The sequence below is a fragment of the Lampetra fluviatilis genome, chromosome 49, assembly GCF_964198595.1.
Source record: "Lampetra fluviatilis chromosome 49, kcLamFluv1.1, whole genome shotgun sequence".
In the NCBI taxonomy this organism is placed as follows: domain Eukaryota; kingdom Metazoa; phylum Chordata; class Hyperoartia; order Petromyzontiformes; family Petromyzontidae; genus Lampetra; species Lampetra fluviatilis.
In genome coordinates this window covers 1,173,072-1,181,182 of record NC_136323.1, presented here as the reverse complement: position 1 = coordinate 1,181,182, position 8,111 = coordinate 1,173,072, and the positions used below count along the sequence as shown (strand labels likewise).

Genomic DNA, 8,111 nt, shown 5'->3' with positions numbered 1-8,111 from the left:
TCCATGTGGTTTTTGCAGTTCATTCGGAGAAGAAGAAAAAAAATCCACCGCTGAGAATCAACGTATCGGTGTTGGCTGTCGTGCGGCGAGCAATGATTCCTCACGCACGCGGAGCGAGCGAGCGTGAGAGTTGCTGCCCTTCACTCTGTGCGTGAGACCAATCGTCACTCGGCGCAGGAAGAGATCTCGGGGTAGCTATGTCACATGCGGAGCCCATTGCGACGCGACGAGTCGCTGGGATTATTTCGTCCCTTGACGCGAAGGCGAGAGCGCCCGAATTGTGGGATAACATTGTGGGGGAGACGGGGCGCGTCGCTCCTCTGTTGCTGTGGCAACAGTGATCTTAAAACACATTGCATTTGCACGACATCATTTCCATTCCCTTTGTACGGACGTCGGCGTACGTCAGTTCGATTCCCACTCATGGCCAACAGCCGCGACGATTATCTGCGCCAGTCTGTGTACTATACCTCCCCGAGGTCGGCTTAGCCTTAAATTAGTACCTGGTGCTGTGTGTGTATCCCCGGCTATTAAAATACTGGACATCTGTGAGGATTATCTGAATCGTTCCTGGGACTACCCTAGGTCGACTCGGCCTCAAATGAATACCTGGTGCGATGTGTGAACAACGCCACTGGGGAGACAAAGGCGGCCGGGCGTGGTGGTGGCCACCCATCCCCTCGTGTGCCCCTCCGGCCTTCAGAGGTGCTACTCGCTAGCAGCACTTGCCCCAACAGTCTGTTAACGCAATCGGGGAAGGGGATCTTGGTCTCCATGCGTCCATGTGCGTGTGTACGATGCGACTGCTGTGGAGGGTTTATGATCGCGACGTGCCGCACAATGCCAACCGTACACACACACACAACTAAAGCAAACATAAAGCCACCAGTTCAAATCCCAGTTATCATCATGTCTGTGGGGTTGTAAAATAGGTACCACTTTGTCGAGTCTTCACTTGCAATTGCGTTTGACTTGTACATTGATCTCTGTTTACGTCATCGTTCAATAGTGGCCTGTATCTGATTAATATTTCTTGCAATTGTGCTACAATCAGTCTGAAAATAATCTTCCTGAGTCAACTTACGCTGCAGGGAATGTACAATGTAACGTTGATTTGTGTTTGTGCAATATTATCGAATTCTCACGTGACAGTTGTTTTTGCTCCGATTTCTCGTTCGCTTCATTGCAGTAGTTTGTTGACCCGGGTCTCTGTTGCAAATGAGACGCCTCTCCTGGTCACTCGAGATCTCACCTCGTCACGCGACATCAACTTGGGCAGTCGACGATGATCGTCCCGTTGGCTCGCTGGCTCTCATCTTCCTTCCGATATTAGGACGTCATTTGACCTACGCACTTTTTTAATTTCGATTTGACAACTCAACTGTTTGGAACTTATTTTTGTGTTTAGTTCGTTGTCCTTCTCCCGCACCTCCGATTAGCGGGGTTGGATACATACGGTGCGAAAGAAGTTCAACATACACACGTCATGGGAATGTGGAATGCCCACCATTGGTTCAGGACTACCAGTGCACGTGGGCACCACCCCGTTGCTGTTCTAAGAAGGGAGATACTCACACGATGTATTTATTCATTCATTCGCTCTTGGCCGTTCCTTCTGTCAGTTACGCGAGCAATAATAAGATTATATTAATTGCTCTGACCTGCATTTGACCCTGACGACAGGACCTTTCCAATTGATCATTTCGGAAGCATCTTGACTCGTTAAACGATCAAAGTGAAAGTGTGTGCCGTGGTTTTTTTTAGAATGACTCTTTAATTACAGGAGTTTAATTATAGGTTGCAGAAATGGTTAGACAAAATGTTACATTGTGCAGAATGTCCCGTGTGTAATTATGTGTGGTGAGCTGTAGCATCGTAAAGAGTGCGCTGTTCTGAACCCGGCGACCCAAGTTCGATTCCCGCTCACGACCACCAACACCAGCGACGATTATCTGAACCGATCCCGGGCCTCCCCTAGGTCGACTCAGCCTCAAATGAGTACCTGGTGCAGTCTGTAAGCATCGCCACTGGGGAGACAAAAGCGGTCGGGCGTGATGCTGGCCACCCACCCCCTCATGTATTGTGCCGGACTTCATACGCGCTAACAGCACTTGCCCCACAAGCCTGTTAAGGCTACACGGGGGATCTTTGTCTTGTCTTTGCCGTGTATATATGTTTGTTGTGGGGAGCAGTAGTTTAGTGATTAGCGCAGTGCACGATGAACCCGGTGACCCGAATTCAATCCCCACTCCCATTGGGGACGAATAATCTGAACTGATTTTGGGACCTCCCTCCCTAGGTTTACTCAGCCTTAAATGAGTACCTTGTTTAGATACGATTATATCTCAGCACTCGGGGGCAGATGGCCAGGCAAGGTAGTAGCAACAGCTCTCCTCCGTGTGCTGTGGCAGCCATAATAGGCGCCGTCAAACAGCACATCTACTATGTAATTTATAATAATTGTATATCTTTACCCGTGAAAGCCTCACTGAATTTGAAGACGCATTTTTTTTTCAGCAGGGTACTACTGCTGCTGCGTGTACTCACAATTGAGTAGCGGACTGGTACAACTTTTTGTCACGTGGGGGTGGGGGGATTATTTGTCCAACACCAGTTACATCATCCTGTGGTTTCTTACTCGCCATGGGAGGAAACTTGTGCGGAACAGGCGAAGAACAAACTCCGCACGGAGAGGACGCCAGAGCGCGGAGTCGAACCCACGTGGTGCTTCTCTCCGAGGTGTGTCGCCGCTTTACTGCGACCCTGGTATAAGAGTGTTCACAAGTCTCCCTGGTTCAGAAGCATGTTGTCTCAATTGATGTACTGATTTGTTGTTGTTGTTGTTGTTCCAAGTCTGCATGAACTAATTCTGGCACCGAATTCCCTTATAACCAGCACAATTCAAAGGATGTCTTTATTTCAAACAATGCAACCGTTACAGTGCGTTCCCTAACCCTCATTCCGGAAAGCCGATATCTCAATCCAGCAGGCGTCCGCTAGTGTCATTATGCACCGCAGCAGTGTAATGCCATTTGCCAGGCCCAAGTTATTCCTGCGCCGATGGTCTCTGCGAGCGGGCTTACAATCTCATTAAAAGCTGGCCGCATTTCCAGGACGTTTTAATTTGTAAATGCATAAGGAGCAGGGAGCAGGGAGGAGAAGGGGGAGAAATTAACCGTGCGGTCAAGGGATTTTTCTGCTCCAGCACGAATTGTCAGCTCATTTCTCCAGCCCACGGAGGCTGCGAGCTTGTTTCGAATTAGTTTTTTTTTTTACACATTTTATATTTGGACATTCTATATCGGCACGCCATCCCCCCTGCGGTCGTGTGGGCTATTCGAGTCATGTCCAAGAGGCGACGGGACACCCGCTCCAAAACGAGCTCCTTCCAGGTGGCAGAGCTTCGCGTTAGTGTCAGGGAACGACTCCCCTCACCCCCCAGAAGATGATACCCCAGAACCACTTCCGAGTCACTTCAGTTTCGGGCTCAGTCATCCAACGCTGGAGGGCGCTCCTTCGCGCTGTGTAAGCAATGGGTCACCACGAGCCCATCGGCTGAGATCGTCGTCAAATGTAGTCCTCGCCACTGGACAATGATGAATGAAATGCAATAATTTCGTTCATGCAGTCGTTGGTGACCAGGCGGAGACCGTCAAAGACGCTAAGGTGATGGTCGTTATCCCTAACCTGGATTCAAACTCAGGGCATATTTGCGATGTCAGTTCAGTGGCTCAGTGTCTCCCCGACCTAGGCATTTATGAGACCCCGGGCTTGAACCGGGGTCTCGCAGCAGGATGCCACTCTCACCCACAACAAGACGTCGTCTCTGACTTGTTATTACCAACCTTGTTTACCGAGGAAGGCCTCAGTGAGTCTCAATTGTATTTTCCAGGAGTGTCCTGCCAAGTTTATGCAGGGAAGCTGATCGCCGTGTGTAATGCCAATTGAGTAACTTGCGGGACATTTTACAGCATTCAGATGTTTGGTTAATTCCATTGGTTTTTTTTGTAAGTTATGAGAAGAAAACGGCGAATGTAGAGGAAACCCAATGCTGAACAGGGAGAGGACATATAAACTGCACGCAGAAAAGGGGCACCAAGTCAGAAATCGAACCCAGGCACTTATTGCTGAGGCACGAGTATTGTTACCCAAGGAAATCAATGGTATGCCTTGTCAGTCAAACCAGTTGAGTTGAATGCTTACAGCTGGGCTTGACTGACGCAAGATTGACCACGTGTTTAATGCGAGATACTTTCATCCTGCGGTCACTGATGACCCTGGCAGGGACAATTGCCCCCCTCTCTCTCTCTCTACACTAGGGAACCCGCCTTTCATTATGGGCGGCTGAGAATGCACACTCGAAAACCAGGACTCACTCCAATGTCTCCTGGAGGCCACGGTGAACTATTTGAAACAGAAACGCGTGAAGGCTCAGAGTTCGTAGTGGTGCCACCGGGGTCGATGCGATTCGTCCACGGTGAACTGATATATTCCCCATTCAGCTTTGCTCAAAGTCAAGATCGCAGTGTCTTCCTCCCTGTGCGCATGAAAACAAATCATGGGAGTGGTTGCTCCTTTTTGTTGTCGATGTTCAGCCAGTCAGTGATCGAAATTCCACCTTTCCTACGCTGGGGACCAAGTCTGCCCTGACTAATACTTCCCCTGTCCCCCAAATAAAAGATGTTACGCGTTTCATAGCTCTGAAAAATATTTTAGTCAAATCACACTCAATTGAAATGTAAACGCTCGTCTTGCGTGCGGCTAAAGGGGACCCGATTGAAACGTTGAACAGTTGCCATTTAATTACTTTCGATGCGGTTTTTTTTTAATAACAACGAATAATTAATTTCAGATCTTTTATTTTTCATAATTGTTATTATATAACCAGGCGAGGCCACGATTATATTCGTTGGGAGTTGACGCGTACGTACGGGTGGCACCGCAATCAAGAACGTCACGATTCCGGTGATAAGATAAAAGAGTTTTCACATCACAAGGCATGCACACAAATTGTGTGACTCGCTCTCCCACTCTCTCGCACTCGCTCCCTCCCTCCCTCCCTTCCCTCTCCCTCTCTCTCTCTCGCTTTCTCTCTCTCGTTGTGCCGCAAGCACTCGTATTAAGCCTCGACGGAGACACCAAACTGCCTTCCACCACGGTGTGTCTGCGTGCAGCACCCAAGAAGCCAGCTCTGGGAACACGCTCGGCTTAGCCTCGCCTCTCACATTCATTCTATGCAATCATCCTACATCGCTTCTCTCTTTCTCGCTCACACACACACATTATCGTCGCTTTCATCTATGTCACAATGTCTGCTTTGAGTCATCTGGTGCCGTGTATTTTATTGTGTCGTCGTTTACGCAACGAAATCTCCCACGTGTGATGTCTGTGATGCTCTCTCCGTGTGTGCGATTTTGTTGAAGGGAGAGAGAGAGAAAAAAACAATGCTCACAGTTCACATGGCATGTTTCTGTTACGATATATAATTAATTCGTAATCTTATGGTTTCCATCAGATTCTGTTCGTCTTTGAAAGGTTTTTTTTTACATTTGCTTTTGCAGTATAGGCTCACTTAGCCACATGTATGTGAGTTTTTGTTTCTGTATGTAAGTATTCTTTCTTATCCCAATATTGTATTTGTGTCCGATTACATTTCCAAAGCATGTAATGTCCATAACTCATTCACGCACACCACATCACACGGCAGTGGGAATTACCCAGGGTGCTAAAAAACATCACAATACAGCAACGTATACACACTCACTACACACACACACTCACTCGTACACTCACCACCCACACTGATACACTCACTACACACACACACTCACCACACACACTGATACACCACTACACATAATACACACTAACCACACACACCACACACACTGATACACTCACTACACACACACTCACCACACACACTGATACACCACTACACATACACACTAACCACACACACCACACACACTGATACACTCACCACACACACCACCCACACACACCACCCACGCTGATACACTCACCACACACACTCGTACACACACCACACACTCACCACCCACACTGATACACTCACCAAAAACACCACCCACACTCGTACACTCACCACCCACACACCTCACCGTCAACACGTGCACGCTACAGCTCACGCGCACACACGCACCATGCGAGTTAAATAGCAGCAGTCATCATCCGAGCACCCCTTCTTGAGCCGCATTCATTCCCCTCCTCTGCGGAACGACTCGCATCCAAGTCGCACGCGACTTCAGCCAAGACCACAACACACACACAGAGAGAGACTTCAGCCAAGACCACAACACAGAGAGAGAGAGAGGCATGGACCCTCGGCTTGCCGCTCTCTTCCATGTTGTGCTGTGTCTGCTCCCTCCTCCCGGCTTCTCTCAGGTGAGTCTCGCTGTCTCTCTGTGTGTCTTTATCTCTCTCTGTATGTCTCTCTCTGTCTGTCTCTCTCTGTGTCTGTATCTCTCTGTGTGTCTCTCTCTCTCTGTCTCTTTATCTGTGTGTGCGTGTGTCTCTCTCTGTCTCTCTCTTTATATCTGTGTGTGTGTGTCTGTTTCTGTCTCTCTCTGTCTCTCTCTGTGACTCTCTCTCTGTCTCTTTATCTCTCTGTGTGTCTATCTCTGTCGATTCTCTCTCTCTCTCTCTCTGTGTGTCTCTCTCTCTGTGTCTCTCTCTGTGTCTCTTTATCTCTCTCTGTCTCTCTCTGTGTCTTTATCTCTCTCTGTGTGTGCGCGTTGTTGCTGCGCTGTGCATGAACCCCGTTAGACGCGAACGTCCCGCACAGAGGGCGTCGATTGTAACGTGAGACGCTCACGTGGTGCATCGATGTTGGAAAGGGGTCTGTGTTGTGGTGTGGTTGATGTGTTGTGTGTTGTGGTGTTGTGTTGTGTTGTTGTGTGTGTTGTGGTGTGTTGTGGTGTTGTGTTGTAGTTGTGTTGTGTTGTTGTCGTGTTGTGTTATTGTCGTGTTGTTGTTCTGTTGTTGTGTTTGTTGTGTCGCTGTGTGTTGTGTTGTTGTTGTGTTGTGTGTCGTGTTGTGTGTTGTCGTGTGGTGTCGTGGTGTTGTTGTGTTGTCGTTGTGTGTTGTGTCGCCGTGTGTTGTTGTGTTGTTGTTGTGTGTTGTTTTGTGTTGTGTGTTGTTGTTGTCGTGTTGTTGTGTGTTGCCGTGTTGTGTGTTGTTGTTGTTGTCGTGTTGTGTAGCCGGAGCGGTTCGCGCGCCGTTACCAACCAGTCGACCCGAGTTCGATTCCCGCTCGCTCACAGCTACGAGTGAGAATTTTTTAACCGGTCCTGGGCCTCCCCTAGGTCGACTCAGCCTCAAAATGAGTACCTGGTGCGGTGTGTAGTAGACATCACCACTGGGGAGACAAAGGCGGCCGGGCGTGGTGCTGGCCTTCATAGGAGCTGCTCGCTAACAGCACTTGCCCCAACAGTCTGTTAAGGCTACACGGGGGATCTTTGTGGAAGTTTGCTGTGATAAGTGTAGATCCGTGGTGCGGTGGTTACGCCTCGGTAGCGAGATGTTGACTACCTCGCCTGCTGTACAGGAGGTCATGGGTTGGATCACGACCCTGACGCCTGCTGCTGCTGTATATTTGGAGTTTGCGTGTCTCCTCTCTTCCCGTGGTCGCGTGGATTTTTCTCCTACGTATTAAACTATATGTGTGTGTCTGTGTGTGTGTTAGTGTGTGTGTCTGTGTGTGTGTCAGTGTATGTGTGTCAGTGTGTGTATCTGTGTGTTAGTGTGTGTGTGTCAGTGTGTGTGTCTGTGTGTGTCAGTGTGTGTGTGTGTCAGTGTGTGTCAGTGTGTGTCTGTGTGTCTGTGCGTGTGTGTCAGTGTGTGTGTCAGTGTGTGTGTGTGTCTGTGTGTGTCAGTGTGTGTGTCTGTGTGTCTGTGTGTGTGTCTGTGTGTGTCAATGTTATGGGTGTGGGGGAGCGGTAGTGTAGTGGTTAGCGCCACGCTACGAGCCTGGCGACCCGGGTTCCATTCCCGCTCATGGCCAACACCAGTGACGATTATCTGAACCGGTCCTGGGCCTCCCCTAGGTCGACTCAGACCCATATGAGTGCCTGTTACGGTGTTTAAAC

The 8,111-nt window shown here is 49.2% G+C and overlaps 1 protein-coding gene across 1 annotated transcript in view; it reads left to right on the top strand.

Moving 5' to 3' along the window:
* Positions 1-5,105: 5,105 nt before the first annotated feature.
* The window catches only part of LOC144948418 (noelin-like), a 49,638-nt gene continuing 46,632 nt past the window's right edge, over positions 5,106-8,111 (top strand). Inside the window, exon 1 of the mRNA XM_078877864.1 lies at positions 5,106-6,408. Within this exon, the coding sequence (XP_078733990.1) occupies positions 6,340-6,408 (69 nt within the window). The 5' untranslated portion in view covers positions 5,106-6,339. The remainder of the gene's footprint in view (positions 6,409-8,111) is intronic.